Source organism: Pistacia vera, unplaced genomic scaffold (assembly GCF_008641045.1).
Source record: "Pistacia vera cultivar Batoury unplaced genomic scaffold, PisVer_v2 Contig644, whole genome shotgun sequence".
Lineage (NCBI taxonomy): Eukaryota > Viridiplantae > Streptophyta > Magnoliopsida > Sapindales > Anacardiaceae > Pistacia > Pistacia vera.
Genome location: NW_022196495.1, coordinates 413,978 through 430,704, shown reverse-complemented (window position 1 = coordinate 430,704; position 16,727 = coordinate 413,978). Strand labels below are relative to the sequence as shown.

Sequence of the window (16,727 nt, the reverse complement as noted above, 5' to 3'; positions counted from 1 at the left end):
AAATGTTGATTTTGAATTGATTTGTGTGGAGGAAGTTGGGTTTGTGATATTGAAGCTGTTAAATTGAAGTTGGAAGTTTGGTGATTTTGGGGGTAATTGTGATTTTTGAATTAATTGTATTGAATTGGAGTTTTGAATGTTAGGTTGTGAGAAGTTGTTGCATTATTGCTTGATTTGTGAGTGGAGCTATTAGTTTTGTGTTTGATTGAATGTGGGTTGTGTTGGGTTAAGAAAAGTGGTAGATTGTAATTGATTTGTTTTGAGAGAAAAATGCCACTTAAAACCATTGCAAAGGGTAAGGGCAAGCAAGTCGACAATAGGTTTGTGAATTCTAAGGCTAGACAGTGTTATGAAGTAGCCGTTAAGAAAAAGGACAAGGGATTTATTCCATAAAGAGGGATGACCAATATCTTTGCGGAAGATTGGGTAACCTTTTTGGAAGAACCTAAGTATCTAGCCATAGCACCCCTTGTACGAGAATTTTATGCTAACTTCCCTGAGTGTGACCCTTGGCATGTGTATGTGAGGGGTATTAGAGTTCCATTTAGTGTCGGGATAATCAATGAATTTTATAGAATTAGCCCAGCAAAACATGATGATTATCTGGAATTCAAGGCTAAGGACGTTAATTTTGTGGATATAATCAAGGTAATAGCAAAGTCGGGTGCTTCTTGGGAGATCACTAAGAAGGGAAGGAGAAAGTTGAAGGGGATTGATTTGACAGTCATGGCTAGAATATGGCAATACTTCATTTGTTCGAGGATGATTCTAGAGACACATTACAGTTTAGTGGATGCAGATAGAGCCATTTTGCTTTATGTCATTGCAACTAGAATGAAGATGGATGTGGGAGAGATCATAATGGAGAATATAAGATATGTAGCCAAACTAGTGAGAGCTAGCTATGCTTTCTCGCATCTCATCACGGAGATTTGTACAAGAGTTGGAGTTCAGAAGCTAGAGGACCTCTAATTCATCCTGCACCAATCCTCGACCAGGCTTTCTACCAAAAACTCAAAGATAAACCCATTATTGAATGAGCTAGCTCAAGCTCAAAAAGGCCACGATCAACTACAACTGCACCTGCTCCCTCACCCACAATAAAAGAGCTATTGCAACAAATTCTAACAAAAGTGAACAGAATTGAGAAATGCCAAGACTGGGTGAGAGATCAAACCCGAATGTTGTATGAGATACAACGTCAATGTTGCACTAGTCTGGCCATTGATATGTCCAACTTCCAATGGAAAAATTGGCAAGACGATGAAGATCAAATTTCTAATGATGCCATAGAAGAAGATGACGAAGATGAAGGAGAGGATGAAGAAGAATGAAGCCTAAAACACATTTATTTTTATTTTTGTACAGTGGGGCTCATTTTATTTCCTATTTTTATGTTTACTTTGTTTTTGTATTTTTAGGTTTTAGGTTTAGTTTGCTAAAGTTTGAGATTGAGATGTAATTTTTCCATATTTTATGAGGTTTTCTAACACATTTTGGAACCTTGAGTTTTTATGTGATGTGACAGATATTGCTGATATAGAAAACGATGAAAGGGATGTCCAGATTTTGCTCTCATTTTGATCTTCACGGATTAATCAGGCGAGTATCTCATAACCTTAAGCATGTTTTTCTACTCATATGTTCATTATTGTTTGACATTGAGGATAATGTCATTTTCTGTTTGGGGGCAGAGAAAAATTTGAAAATTTTTGCGTGTTTTAATTGACTTTTGTCTTTGTGTGTTTTATGGTTTTTGTGTTGTGTCTTATGATTTTGTATGTTTGTTGTTATTTTTGTTGCCTAGATGATTTGCATAAGTCCATGATGAGATTTTGATTGTTGGAATATTATTTATGGAAAATGCGAAGCATTGCTTCAAGTTTATGTTGGTTGACTTGATTTAGCTTGAGGTTCGTTGAGTGGTTCAACCACCATATTTATTCTTTTGGCATGCTTAGAAAAATTGTATGTAGCTATGTGACGTCTTGATAATGTTGGTAGACTCTAGAACCTAGTTGAGAGGTGCTTGAGGCAAAATTCTAGGATTAGACATTGTTGAGGAAATGATTTAGGCAATTTTTTGGAACGTTTGAGCCTTTCTAGCCAACCCATGAGTGAATTGTCGCTAGTCACTTATTTGAGCCTTTTGATATTTTTGCCTTATTTTTCTTTCGTGCAACTAAATTGTCCAGCCTCTTTACCCTAAACACTTTATCATACCCTTTAGGAAAACTCTAGACCTTGTGTATAACATAAAAGAGCTTTGGAGGTGTGTGAATAAGTGATGGATTAAAAAGTTCAAGTTAGGGGGTTGTAAAAAGGGCAATAAAAGAGGCAAGTAACCCCATTTCTGATTGTATTGTTGTTTCTGGTTTAAGAAAAAAAAACTTTGTATATAGTTTTAATTACAATTCTTGATTTACTTATGCATTTCCAATACAAAAATAAGAAATGCATAAGTTTGGGGGCTGTAAAAAGGGTTGATACTTTTGGTTGGTGATTGAGAAAGAAAATGGGACCAATGTAGCTCTTTGTGTTTGCATGAGGAAAACTGAGTTCTCTTGCGTTGTTTTTCGTATCTTTTCTTTGGAGCCACTTAGCTAAGCCTAACGTTACAAGCTTACAGAGACTTTTTGATCCTTAACGATGTCTAGCCTACATTAGTGGAGAGTAGTTCGATACTTAGTCTTATAGAGTCTACCACCATTTGATAAACTTTAAATTTCTGCATAAAATAATCTGGGAAGTCGAAAGGTAGATTGAAGTGGTGATTACCTACTTAGGGGACCAATGGAGAAGGATAGTCAATTCAATTTATGACTTTTTGGAGTACTAAGCATTTTCTTGTAATAATGTATCAACAATTTTTTTAGACTTGCTATTTCATTTTTATGTTGTTTTTCTTTTGTTTCACTTTGTTTCTGATGCTTAAGGATGAGCATACCTTAAGTTTGGGGGTATTTGATAATCCTAGGATTATACTATTTTCCATATGATTTTAGTAAGATTTTCGGATACTTCTTACAAGTTTTGTGCCTAAATTGTTACTTAATTTTGCACATTTTATGTTTCAGGCCAAAACATACAGTTGGAGTAAAACGAGCAAAAATTAGTTTCTGGATCCGGAATCGAGCACAATTTTGAAGATCGAGGAAATTCTAATGCTGATTTGAAGCACCCTCAGAGTTTGTTCCTATTGTAGATCAAGAAGATCAAAGATTCAAGTGAAGAAGCAAGCGGAGGGCTGTTCTGCAAGGTTTTCTCTTTGCTGTGGCAAGCTAGCCTGTAGAATCATAGAGTAGATCAACTCAAGTTGATGTCACGGCGAAAACTGCAATTTTATGTTTTTTTAAAATGATGCGTTTTCCTTTTATAGAGTTTTAATCCTAGGGTTTTTGGCTACTATTTAAAGAAAAGTTAGCCCGCTTTTTAGAGAGAGGTCGACATTTTAGGAAATAGGGAGAGAAGAAGAAGATTGGAAGAATTTGGAAGTTTTATTTTTCTTTTCTTCTTTTATGATGTTGAACTTTGATTTCTTTATGTATTTGCTGTTTATTTCCATTTTGAATATGAACTAACTCGCTTTTGGGTTAGGGTTTTGGTGGATCTTAGTTTACAATGATTTAATCTATAATATCTTGTTGTTTTTGGGCTTTGTTGCATGGATTAAGTGTTTATCTTTGTTCTTAATGCATTTGATTGTTGGGTTTTTGATTCAAATGAATGTTAAGCATGATGAGACTGAGAAGTGATTAATCTGTTAGCTTCTTGAGATAAATACCATAGATTGAGCGAAAACTAGAGATAGACAAACACGATCTATGAAATCTTTATAGGATTCCACTTGCTTAAGGGACTTTGAACTATTGAATTTCAATTTGTTGGGTATAAAAGTTTAATAGGGAAAAGTAGTGAATTATAGCATGAGAAGGTATATTTTACAACCTAGGGAGTCCGATTTGTAATCCTTGCATGTGAATTTGAGGATAATAAGATTATTAGGTTGAATTGGAGTAACTTAGTGAAATCGAAACCCTAAACACTTTTCTTGAATTGAATTTCGTTGTTGAATTACTTTTGTTGTGTTAATTTTAGTTGTCTCTTATATTTTGTTTTAATTTAGTTTTTAGTAGCTCCCGTAGATCCAACATTTTTGTGTTCTTCAATTAGTTATAAAATTAGAAAAATGGGTACTTATCACGCAATCCTTGTGGGAATGATACTCTACTTCATCACTTCATTACTTTTTGTGACTAGTGCACTTGCTAAATATGCAAATGAAATAATCATGCATCACATGCCGAGTTCGAATCGACCGAATTGAAGAAGGCGCTGGCTGAGGCGGAGAGGGTGGTAGTCTAGGCAAAGAGAGAATTGGCTAGAAGAATGAAGAGTTGTTCGCTCTCAGAGAGTGATGCAAATCTATTGTTGAAGACGCCATGATTAAGGCCCGTGCCAAATTGATGAAAGAATACAAGGTCGGGAATACCACACACTAGTACCCTGATGGTGACATTAAGCTTTGAGAGGAGATTGAGGCCGAGGCAGCCCGGGGAGTCGATCAAGTGGGGGAGGAGCGTTCTTAGTATGACCCCAAAGGTTAGATGAAGGATTTGGCTGATGACTAGGAAGGAGCTTTGGCAAGGTTGACTGAGTCTGCTAAGGATGCATCAGCTATTAGAGGGTTAGCCGGTCATGAAATGGAGGTTAGGTCAACTAAAAACCAGTCAGCTTAGGATGATCAGTCGGGTCATGTGGATCCTTATTTTTATATGTTTTTATTACTGTTCTAGACTTTGAGGCATGTAGTGCCTTTTTGCTTTGCATTTACAACTTTCTATCATTTGAGGCTTTTAATAGATTGTTTTCAATTCAGCTCATTACCGAGCGTTGTATTTCCTTATGTCGATGTGTGAATTGTGTATACTTAGAACGTTTGACTTTTTAAAAACTGGTATGCTGAGGTCGAATCTGCGTGACCGGCCGAGTGCGTAGATTTATTTAATACTCTAAGGCCGAGCCAACGTAAAAAATTGAGTGTGTAGACATTCATTAAATAAAACCAAGTACCTTGAGGCTTAGTACCCATGTGACCGACTCGTTTTGGTTCATAAGAAGTGTTCACATTGATGTCGTGAGGTGCGTCGGTATGACCGACTGACGTTGGATCGTTAGTCTAGACAATTGTAATTATTTGTAACAAGTGTTGAGTAGGCCGAGTCGATATGACCGACTAAATGTGTAGATAAAAGGGATTTGGCCTTGTGGTCGAGTCGTCATGATTGACTAGTAGGTGAGTTAAGTTATTGGTCCATATGGCTAAGTTGGCGTGACCAACTGTAGTTGAAAATTAAGGCATTAGGCCTTATGGCCGAATTGGTGTAACCGATTTGTAGTTGAATTTTTTAAGGCTTTTTGGCCAAGTCGGCATGACCAACTTCATAGTTGAATTTCAAGGCACCAGAAATTGTGCCCAAGTCGGCGTGATCAACTTTGCAGTAGAATTTTCAAGATGTTAGGCCTTAAGTGTTGGATCGATGTAAATTGATTGAAGTTGAACAATTGAACATTGTTTTTCGCTGAATAATACTTTTATTGATTCAAGGCCTTGAGGCTGACTGGCGTTGAAGGAGGTGGATAGGCCCCACTCATCCTTTTTGAAAAAAGAAAATGAAGTTGAGACACAGTCTATCAGAAGTGATAGCGCTTGAGATGGATGGCCTTCTAGTTGTGGCTGATATCTTTGCCTTTGGGAGATTGGAGTTTGTATGCGCCTTTGCTGACTAACTTGGTGATAAAATCTGGTGTGCTGTCGTAGGCAACCAAGATTAAAAACCTTCCTAACCTAACTACTAAACTGTAAACAGGGTAAGCAAGGGTCGATCCCACGAAGAGTGTCTAGCCAAATTTTCAATGATGTGAACAAGGCTAAGGGGTTTTGAGTAAAACAGAAAACAATCTTAGCAAAAACAAAAAAACAAAAACAATTCAAATCGAAATCAATTAATTCAACGAAACTTGGTCTCAGTCAACATCCACCATCGGAATCTTACAACTGATCATTGATGCAAAATTAAATCAATTCTTGTTTTAAATATTCACCGTTGGAACTATTTTCCTATCTCTCCTTAATTGTAATTAATTAGGAAACAAACGATCTTAATTAATCTTACCATTAAACAACCCTAGACAAGCGCTGAAGATTTAATCTAATGGCAGCCTTAAGAATTAGAGAAATCGATGAAGCTAAACAACACAAACACAAGCGGTTGTATTTAATTTAGTTGAATGTTCTCTTAAGGTTACTAATTCGTGACGCAGCGAATTATTAACCGTAATTGCCTCACAAGTTAGAGGGATCAAACAATTACGGATTTGATATCAAACTTAGCAGTAGATTGCAACAAATAATCCACTAGTAGGCCTCCTAGTAATTAAATGCATCAATCATGAAGATATGCACAAAATAACATTCAATACTCAAACACAAAAATTGAACACTAAAATAAAATAGATTAGATCTCACAGTTGGTTGATTCCGAGGTCTCAGTTTCCTTCGACCAAGTTACAAAAGTTTAGCCGCTCATGGCCATAAACAAAAACTCAAAAAGAAAGAAAAATTGCAGAGAAGAGAAGAGAGAGGCGTGGTCCCCCTTTTCCCAAAACCTAATCTGATCCCCTTAACAAAAATCCAGTTCAAGTATTTGAATCCCACTCAATCTCCTAAAAGAAATATTCTAATATCCTAAAATAACATTAATCCTAATTTAATTCTAATTACTTAACAATAAGATAAATCCTAAAATAAAATAGGAAAGTGGTGATTCTGAGCTGATAACTTGCGTGCCACATGTCTCCAATAATAAATTGCCCAATTGATTTGCATGACAAGGCAGAATGTTCCAGGACATCCAGTGCAGATGCGTCAACTTCAAGCTCGATTACAACCTTGATGCAGTGAGTATCTCTCAAAACTCAAAACATGAAAGTTGTATATATATTTCTTAGCGTTCCACAACATTTTGAATCATCTCAATCGGAGCTCGGATGAGAGCGTTATGCCCAGATTATGAAACAACGTCGAAACTGTCCGAATTCACTTAATTAGTTCCGTTTTGCAATTAATGCCTCCATTTGCATCCTAAATCAAAATAGATTAATAATGAGTATATTTAGGCAGCAAATAAGTATAAAAGACTAGACATTAAGGGGGGTAAATATGACATTTTGCATTCCCATCACTTGGTGATCTTGTATGGTCCCTCCCAAGTAGGACCGAGCTTACCAGCGTCGATCTCTCTGGTGTTCTAGAATACTTTATGGCGGACCCAGTCACCTTCTTTGAATGTTCTCACTTGGACATTGCGGTTGTAGTGCTGAGTGACGCGCTATTGGTAGATGACAATTTCCATCTAGGCTTGTTCCCGGAGCTCATCGACGGTATCCAATTTGTGGCACCGGTTCTGGCTATTTGATTCTTCACTCATCCATTGGAGCCTAGGTGATGAGACCGACACCTCGGCTGGGATAACTGTGTTTAAGCCATATGCAGGGGAGAAGCGTGTCTCACCTATAGACAAGCGGACGATGGTTTTGTAGGACCATATGACTCTTAGTAGTTCGTCCACCCACACGCCCTTTGCCTTCTAAAGGCACTTTTTCATTGTTTGCATGATTGTCTTATTAGATGACTCAGCTTGGCTATTTGACTAAGGGTTTCAAGGTGTCAAGAAACTGAGCTTGATGCCCCACATTTCACAGAAGTCCCTAAAACTAGAGCTGATGAATTGGGACCCGTTGTCGGTGACTATCTCTTTTGGAATCCTGAACCAACAGATGACGTTCTTTCAAATGAAGCCTTTTACCTCCTAATCTTGGACTTGAGTGAATGCCTTTGCCTCAATCCATTTTATGAAGTACTATGTGACTACCAGCATGTATACTCACTGCCTGAGTGCGGTTAGAAGCTTGCCAACGATATCCATCCCCCACTTCATGAATGGCAAATGGGTGAGGACGGAGTTGAGTCGTTCAGGGAGAGGTGCGAGACATGAGCAAATCGTTGACAATTGTCACACTTCTTGACATATGAGGCTGAATCAGAGTGCATAGTGGGGCAATAAAATCCAAAGGTTACCACTCGGAGTGCCAGACTACGTCCCCCGGCATGGTTCCCGCACTCGCCCTCATGGAGTTCTACTAATATATATTGGGCTTCTTCTGGAGTGATGCATTTGAGGTGGGGGTAGGAGAAGGACTTCTTAAGGAGCTGACCTTCATAGATGGTAAATCTGGCTGCCTTGGCTCTTAGTCGGTGTGCTTCATTCTTGTCGGTTGGGAGCCCATCCTTCTCTAAGTATTTGAGGATAAGAGTCGTCCATGAGTCGACCGACTCAATATCCATAACCTTTGAAGGTTCTTTGGGGATCAGCTTTGTCTCAGATTGGGGTTCTTTCTAGTTGGCCAGCCATTGAAGAAAAAGAGGCGGGATGGAAGAGTCAGAAGTACCTTGAAGGGCTGAGTTGAGGTTGGCGAGTGCATCAGCATGTGTGTTCTTAGTTCTTGGTACTTGGTTGATGGTGAACTCTTTGAAGGCCGACTGAAGCTCTTTAACCAAGTTCAAATATGTTGTCATCTTCTAATCTCTAGCCTGATAGGTGTCTTGTAGCTGATTGAGTGCAAGCTGGGAATCAGTCTTGACTTCCAACCTTGTTACTCTTATCTCCTTTGCAAGTCTATCAATGCCTCATACTCGGCCTCGTTATTTATACACTTGAAGCCGCACCGGATGGCTCGCTGGATGACCTCTCTGCCTAGAGTAACTAGCACTATACCTAATCTGCTTTTGTTTACATTGCTCAACCCGTCAACCGAGAGAGTCCACTTCAAAGGAGTTTCACTTGTTAGGCATAGTAGCTCTCTCTCTGCTTGAGTGGAAGTGTTAGGAGTGAAGTCTGCTATGAAATCTGCTAACATTTGAGACTTTATGGCTATGCGTAGCTAGAAGGATACATCAAACTCACTTAACTCGACTATCCACTAGGTGAGTCGTCCCAAGACCTCAGGCTTGTGCAATATCTTTTTGAGCGAGTAAGTGATGAAGACAACTATGGAGTGACACTAAAAATAATGTCGGAGCTTCCTGGATGAGTGAATGAGTGCAAGTACCGGTTTTTCTAACTGATTATACCAGGTCTCAGCGTCGAGGAATGACTTGCTCACATAGTAGATCGACAGTTGTTTCCTATTGTTTTCTCTAATTAGGATAGCTGAAATAGCTTACTCTGAGATTGCCAAATATGTATACAATTTTTCCCTGGTTAGTGGTTTAGAAAGTAGAGGGGGAGAAGTCAAGTACCTTTTAAGCTGCTGCAGAGCTTCTTCGTAGGCTAGGGTCCATTTAAACTGCTTTTACTTTCAAAGGGCCCCGAAGATGTGGTGATACGTGTCTGCCGACTGAGAGATGAATCAGCTTAGGGCAACCACTCTTCCAGAGAGACGCTGGATGTCTTTGATGCATATGGGTGAGGAAATGTTCAAGACGGTTCGAATCTGATCAAGGTTAGCCTCTATCTCACGCTGAGTCACCATGTATCCCAAGAAATTACCGGAGGAGACCTCGAATGAACATTTGGCTGGGTTCAACTTCATATTATACTTCCTCAGAACTGCGAAGGCTTGACTGAGGTGGTCTAAATGCTGCTTGGCTATTAGGGACTTGATGAGCATGTCGTCGATGTACACTTTCATAGTGTCCCCCAAGTGTTCTGCAAACATCTTGTTGACGAGCCATTGATAGGTGGCCCTAACATTCTTGAGTCCAAATGGCATCACTTTGTAACAATAGGTATCTCTTTCTGTGATGAAAGCAATCTTTTCTTGGTCATCCAGATGCATGAGTATTTCATTATAGCCAAAAAAGACATCTATGAAGTTGAGCAACTCATGACTGACTGTAGTATCGACCAACATGTCGATGTGTGGGAAAAAGAAGGAGTCATTGGGGCATACTTTGTTTAGGTCTATGGAATCTATACAGACTTGTCATTTTCCATTCTTTTTTTGAACCACCACCACATTAGCGTGCTAGTCGGGGTAGTGAACCTCCCGAACGAGCCCATTACTTAGTATTGTCTCTACTTCTTCATTGATGACTCAGTTTTGCTCTGGAGCGAACTTTCTTCTCTTATGTCTGAGTCGGTGGTAGTCAGGGTCAACCTGGAGATGGTGCATGATTGTGTCAAGGCTGATCCCTGTTATATTTGCATGAGACCATGCGAAGTAGTCTTGATTTTGCTTTAGGAAGTTGGTCAATTGCTCTCTGATTTCAGAACTCAGTCGAGATGCAATCTGAGTCTTCTGATCAGAATGGTCTAGGTGAATCTGTTCCTCATCCAATTCTTCCATTGATGGTTGATCCAGCTCGACTGGATGAGTCAGGTCTATCTGTAGTTGCTATAAAGTGTGGGACTTGCCTTTGAAGGCATTCTTGTAGTAGTCCCTTGAGGCCTTAGTGTCGCCCTTGATTTCTTTCACTCCCCATCTAGTAGGAAACCTGATTGTCTAATGGAAGGTCATAGGGACGACTCCCATGTCATAGATCCAGGGTCAACCCAACATGACATTGTATGGTAAGGACAATCTAGCACAAGGAAGGTGGTATGTCGGTTCACCCTGTTGGTGTAGACAAGAAGAGTTATCTCCCTGATTGTGTATTTGTGTTCAAAGTTGAAGCCGACTAGAATGGTGGGGTGTGATAATCCTATTTTTCCCTATGATTTTGCATTGAATTTCAATAGGATTTAAGATACTTCTCATACAATTTGGGTCATAATTGCTACTTAATGCTGTTAATTTTTCTTTGCAGGCCTAAACAATGATTTTGAGTATAAATGATGGTTTTGAGCGTAAATTGCGTAACTTGAGCTTGGAAACTCAGAATGATCTTAATTTAAAAGCTATGAAAAGCTAAGAAGCAGAGGTACAACTTCTATTTTTTGGGTTTTTTCTAATTCTGACTGGAAGAGGGTGAAAACATGGCTTGAAGTCGTGAATAACATGTTGGGAACTGAAGAAAAAATGTCTTTGGACGTACTTCAGTATTTTGGCCATAACTTGAGCTGTAGACCTCTGATTGGGCTGATTATTGAACTACAGAAATATAATTTCAAGGGCTATAATTCATATGTTTATCAATTTGCCAGATTCATATTTTATCATGCTCAAATATGGCCCAAAAGATCCTAGTTGCAGCAAAGAAAAAGTTTCACCACGGCAAAATTGCGTCAAATGTGAAAAAATAAAACGACGTGTTTTGGCTTGCTAGGGCTTCATCCATAAGTGAAAGAGGTGTAAATTGGCATGAAAAAGAAGGGAAAAGGGTCTTGGTTCGTCATTTGGGAGGCAACTCTTGGAAGGAGAAGATTATTGATGATTTGGGCTTCAAATTAGAGAAGATTTCTCCATCTTTTGCTTGTTTTTTCAATGATGAACCTTGATTCGGTTTGTTTTCGTTATTTCATTTTGTTTTTGAATACGAACTAAGTTGTTTAGCTAGGGTTTGATGTAACCTTGATACAATGATTCAAATTTATATGAATTGATTTACTTTGAGTTTTAATTTCATGATTAAGAGATTATCTCTTTGCTTGATGACTTTTGGATGTTTGATCACCATTCAAATGTATGTTGTTCACAATAAGACTGAGAAGTGATTTGTGATATGTGCCTCTTGGGATACATACTATAGATTGAGCGAAAACTAGAGATAGATAAACGCGATCTATGAAATCTAGATAGAATTCCACAAAGCTTAAGAGAACTTTGTTAGGAAACGGTCCATGTACGCAACAGAAAAACAAAAATCATAACACAAGGATCGTTCCCAAAGAGCCAAGATCAAAGGTATAATTTTACAGTTTATGTTTAATTAGAAATCTACAGAAAAATTAAACATGAGTTTAGAAAACATACGCACGTTCGGAGGCTCCTCCAAATTTGTCTTTGAACGTTTTTGCTACCGACCCAAGTGTAGAATCGAACCCACGTAGTCCACACGAAAACAATCACAAAGAACTAAGGAGAGATTTGCTAGATCCTCCTTAGCTTTAAGATTAAAGAAGAAAAATCAAATGAATTGATTTTGGGCAAAATGAAATACTGCCGTGGGAGAGAGTTTAGGGCTGTGTGTATTTCTCTTTTACAATGAAAATGAACTAATGAAAAAATCACATTTCTTTCAATTAACACTTTTCTTTTCTAGTGTTATTTTAATGCCCTATTCCCATATGGAATAGGCTTGGGCTCCAACCCAAACACCCCATGTTACCAAACACTCCCAATTAGATATTTATTTTTATTTCATCATTATCTCAATTAAAATCAATTAATATATATTTAATCTATATTAACATTTAACAATAATAATAATATATTTAAATATGTGCGAACACATATTTAAACGTAATTTCACTTATTTAATTTTTCTAATAAATTAAATAAAGGCTACAACCTCAGCAAATTTAATTGCACTGTGAAATTACCAAAATACCATTTCGCCTAAAAAGACGAAAACGCCCTTCTTTCTTCTTGAGTCTTAAATTATCTTCTATGTGTGTGACCTATTGGCTCCTAATCATACCGGTAATGTATAGTATCGCAATTAACACCACTTAATCGTCTCACTAATACACAGACAAAGATTAGCCCCTAGCAAGGCATCATGGCCACCCGATAGATTCGGATTCAGCAAAGTAGTTACCTGTCAATGATATGGTTACCGTACAATTTGATCCTTTCATCATCCGTTATCTCGACGAGACGAAGGCATAGAAATAGTGTCAACCTTCGGTTACTCTCGATATTATGTATTCAGTTTCTGGACCAATGACTTGTATTATAATCTGGATAGAGCAACAACTCAATCCCACTGTGACCACAGTTTTAGTGTCATTGCCATATACTGAATTGCGCCGTGAGATAACTTCTCCCATTCCCGGGAGTGATGAATCCTCTGTTAATCCACCATAGTCTTGATACACTCCTTGATGCAGCCAATCGCCACTGTATTGACAGCTCTGAAAAGAACTACATTAGGCTAGTGTCAAACTACACCAATCGGTGCACAAGGCGCTCCAGTGATCTCAAGTCTATGGATCACATGCACCACCATTCATTAGAGGATTTGTTCCATAGACACTAGGGTTACCATCCATATGGAATCCTCTTGTGGGTCTGTCTAATGAACTTGCTGCAGTGTATTCGCCTACAGCAAGCATCCATGTGTTGCACTAGGTTGTCACCAAACAATCTTGACAAGTGAGATCAGTCACTGCCTTTCGACAGGATCGTTCAACACTATGATAGCCTTACTGTATTATCTGTGCCCTTACTTCAGAATAATACTGGGGCTATAGACGTTTCTAGAATGGCCACCATATGTGCTCATAAGGTTCTCACTATCAAGATTTGAAACACTTGATACCCTCGTCACGGTTCTACCATTCTAAGGACATATATCAATACATATTGCAATAATAATGATTTACGTGATATATAATAAAATTCCTTTTATTGATTAATGAACATTATTACAAATAGTCAATTCTACAATAATTGATTGGCTCTAGGGCATCTACTCTAACAACCTTAAAATATTAAACTTCAATTTTTGGGTTCGGAAGGTTAATAGGAATAGGTGGGGTGGTATAACCTGAGAAGGAGTACCAAACAACTTAGGGAATTTGATTTTCAATCAAGGAATTAGAACTTGGGTAATAGATTCTATGATTTGGGTTAGCGTATCTAGGGAAATCAATACCTCGCATTTTTTAGTATTGTTTAATTAGTTAAGTTGTTGGGTTTTGCTTTAATTTCATTATCATTCATTTATATTTTGTTAATTTATATTTAGTTTGTTAATTTTCCATCAATCCAATTTATTGTTGCTTCAATTAGGACTTAAACTAGAGAAATCGGTACTTAGTAACACTATCCTCTTGGGAACGATACTCTACTTATCATTTTATTACTTTTTACGACTTGTACACTTGCTAAATATGCATATGAAATAATAACAAGTATCAAGTTTTTGGCACCGTTACCGGGGATAGTTGATTATTAATATTGATAGTATCTAGTGTAGAGCTAAATTGAAGCTTTTATTTCATTTTTGTAGTTAATCATAAATATTGTATAGTCTTAAGCTTGAGTTCTTTTGTTTGTAGTTTTTATTTTTATTTTGTAGTTAAGTTTAATTTTTGTAAATACTTAATTTTAAACTTTTTCTTGTAGTGCATGTGGAAATCATGGCAGAAGTACATAGACGTTGATGGATTATGCCATACCAACAGTGGAAGAATGCAATTATGGTATTACAAGGTCAACTGTTGCAGTGAACTTTGAGATTAAGCCGACAATAATTCAGATTATCCAACAATTAGTCCAATTCAATGGAAATTCATATGAGGATCCAATTTTGCATATCGCTAGCTTTCTGGAGATATGTGACACATTCAAGGCAAATGGAATGACTGATGATGCAATTAGGCTGACATTGTTCCCATTTTCACTGAGAGATAAGGCGAAAGGTTGGCTCATGTCAACACCTAGCTGGAATAATCACCACATGGGATGGATTATCTCAAAAGTTTCTTGCAAAACACTTTCCACCAAAGAAGGCAGCAAAAATGAGAAATGACATTACCTCTTTCGTGCAAGGCAACGATGAATCACTATATGATGCTTCGGAGAGGTACACAGAGTTTTTAAGGAAATGTCCACATCATGGTCTACCGTTTTGGATACAAGTCCAAACATTTTACAATGGGTTCTTACCAAATATTCAAACTATGTAGATGTGGCAGCAAGCGGAGCCTTAAATAACAATACCCCAAAAGATGCTTATGAATTGCTTGAGGTGATGGCCAATAATAACTACCGAAGACCTGATGAGAGAGCAATGCCGAAGAGAATATTGGGTCTACATGAAGTCGATGTGTTCACTGCATTATCTGCACAAATTGCATCACTTTAAAGCCAATTGGGACGTATGAATGTAAATTGCATTCACTCACCTTTTATAACTTGTGAATTTTGTGCAGGAAACCATGGGAGTGTGGAATGCCAAGAAGGAAACCCATTAGTCTTCTCAACAACCGAGCAAGTGAATTACATGGTCAGTTCACAAAGGCTGTAAAATGACCCCTTCTCCAACACCTACAATCCTAGTTGGGGGAATCACCCAAATTTGTCCTGGAGCAATCAAAGCAATCAATTAAATCAAAGGACAATGCCAAACCATCAACCAGTGGTGAATCTTCAACTGGTAGAGCAAAGAGTGTCAAAATTGGAGGATATGTTTGGGAAGTTCATGCAAGAAACCACAAGTTTTATGAATGAGACGCGCTCAAACTTCAGAAATCAAGGAGTGTCCATTCAAAATTTGGAGGTTCAAATGGGGCAATTGGCTTAACAATTGACAGAGAGATCTCAAGGTTCTTTGCTGAGCACAGATATCACAAATCCTAAAAAAAAAAAATTAAATGTCATAACATTGAGGAGAGGTATAGTGTTGGAGCAACCTCGCAATGAAGAAAAGTTGGAAGAACATGAAGACAAGAGTAATAATAGGAAAATCTCAAAGCAAAAAGGTGTGCAAGATACTTAGGGGAATTTCAACCAAGTAACTCGCCTCACAGGGAACAATTTAAGGAATTTGGTATAAAAGCGCACAAGTTAACATTGGTGTTGAAAGAGACTCCAAACATTGGACTCAACCAATCACCATCTCATCTCAATTACGCATATATGAATTTGAAGTTCTAAAAGATGCTTATGAGAATGCCCGAAATTAGAAAGGAAAGACCAAGAGGTGGCAATGGGAAGTGAAGCACCCCACAGGGATCCGGATTGACGAAGGACCATGGGAAAGTAGAGCTTTCGACTTTAAATAAAACGCTTCTTGGGAGGCAACCCAAGTGTTTTTAGTTTATTTTGTTATTGTTGAAGTTTATTTTCAATTTTAAAACTTTGGTTTTAGTTGATGAGATTTGATATTTCCTTATTAATCTATAATGTGTTTTAACAAATTGATGCACCATGAGTTTTCATGCCTTGATAGATTCGTATGATGATAAAGACGATGAAGATAATGAATGGATGCTGGGCATTGACATAGAGGACACACTTCACAGATTAATTGGGGGAGTATTTCTTAACCCTTCTCTTTTCTCTATTCTTGTTCTTTATTGTGTGACATTGAGGAACAATGTCATTTTAAGTTTAGGGGTAGGCAAAATTTTGAAATTTTTCTTGTTTGTTTAATTTGGTGTGTTTATTTTTGCTTTTCTTGTGTGAGTGATTTGGTTTGAAGTATTGTTGTTCAAGTGTGTGGTTTGTTGTGTGTTTTGGTGTGGTTATTTTACTCATGTTTGTGTGTTTAATGCTTTTTGGTTGTGTTTGTTTTTAGTTTTTGTGCGTTGTTGAAAATAATGCCCAGATGATTCATATAAGTCCATGATGAGAATTTGATTGTTGGGAATTTTATTTTTGGAAAAGTATGAGGTATTTCTTTAAGTTGAAGTTGGGTTGACTTTGTTTTAGCCAGAAGTTCCTTGGGTAGTTCAACGAAGATTTTCATTATTTTAACATGCTTAGAGGCATTTTATGTGAATGTTGATGAATTCTAGATACTGGTTGAGAATTGCTTGAGGTGAAATCCTAGA

At 37.7% G+C, this 16,727-nt stretch overlaps 1 protein-coding gene and 1 non-coding gene across 2 annotated transcripts; one reads left to right on the top strand and one right to left on the bottom strand.

Annotated features, from left to right (window-relative positions):
• The first annotated feature begins 14,332 nt into the window (after nucleotides 1-14,332).
• On the top strand, nucleotides 14,333-15,037 carry LOC116111553. The gene is made up of 2 exons (XM_031397723.1): nucleotides 14,333-14,591; nucleotides 14,859-15,037. Exons 1-2 carry the CDS (start codon nucleotides 14,333-14,335, stop codon nucleotides 15,035-15,037), a joined length of 438 nt encoding a protein of 145 aa, XP_031253583.1.
• Nucleotides 14,688-14,794, bottom strand: LOC116111566. Its single transcript, XR_004125099.1, has one exon. It is a non-coding gene; the product is annotated as a small nucleolar RNA R71 (small nucleolar RNA).
• Nucleotides 15,038-16,727: the final 1,690 nt, after the last annotated feature.

What these genes read in the sequence shown, in the direction of transcription:
- LOC116111553 (XM_031397723.1), top strand. Translation starts at nt 14,333, where the DNA reads ATGGATTATGCCATACCAACAGTGGAAGAATGCAATTATGGTATTACA. An exon ending in ACTGAGAGATAAGGCGAAAG is followed by an intron (nt 14,592 to 14,858) that starts GTTGGCTCATGT and finishes CAAACTATGTAG; the next exon opens with ATGTGGCAGCAAGCGGAGCC.